Here is a 638-nt window from a genome sequence, read left to right as displayed (position 1 = left end):
TGTTGTTGTTGTTGTTGTTGTTGTTGTTGTTGTTGTTGTTGTTGTTGTTGTTGTTGTTGTGATGATGATGATGATGGGGGATTTGGTGGAATTGGTGATGCCGATGGTGATAACGAATCAACCCCCGACTCGGCACTACTACTTACCCAGATTCCCTCGTGTGTCGTAGAACCTTCTTTCGCTGTCTCCCCGTCACCCTATCCGTCTGCCTCTGCTTCTCTCCAGACTCCTGATGACAATGATGATGCCTCTTGCTCCTGCTTACGCTTGACCTCCTGCATCTCCATCTCCATTTGTACTTGCCCCCTCTTTTCCCCCTTCTTAGCATGACCACGACCCACACCCGTCTCCAACTCACTCGCCGCCTCGTCCCCCCGCAGTTCTGACGGCCCCCTTACATGCCCGTACATACTCTTGTGCACGCGGAACTGCGCGGGTGTTTTGGGTGTCGTTGAGGGACTTGTAGGCGCTAGTTCCTGAGGCGGTGCTGGTGCTGGTGCGAAGTGGTGTGCTGCAGTATAAGTACCGTTTTGAGGTGTGGCGGAGAAGTATGCGTCTTGGTGTGTGTAGGGTGGGTATGCTGTTGCTGCGTTGGGATTGGGATTGTGGTGGGAGAAGGCGTGTGAGTGTGAATAGAA

At 53.0% G+C, this 638-nt stretch overlaps 1 protein-coding gene across 1 annotated transcript in view; it reads right to left on the bottom strand.

Moving 5' to 3' along the window:
• Positions 1-197: 197 nt before the first annotated feature.
• Positions 198-638, bottom strand: part of SETTUDRAFT_35296 (uncharacterized protein) — a gene marked incomplete at both ends in the record, with an annotated part of 1,390 nt that continues 949 nt past the window's right edge. Inside the window, one exon of the mRNA XM_008032480.1 lies at positions 198-556. Within this exon, the coding sequence (XP_008030671.1) occupies positions 198-556 (359 nt within the window). The remainder of the gene's footprint in view (positions 557-638) is intronic.

The sequence above is a fragment of the Exserohilum turcica genome (assembly GCF_000359705.1).
Source record: "Exserohilum turcica Et28A unplaced genomic scaffold SETTUscaffold_8, whole genome shotgun sequence".
NCBI lineage: Eukaryota > Fungi > Ascomycota > Dothideomycetes > Pleosporales > Pleosporaceae > Exserohilum > Exserohilum turcicum.
This window is presented reverse-complemented; position numbering and strand designations above follow the sequence as displayed.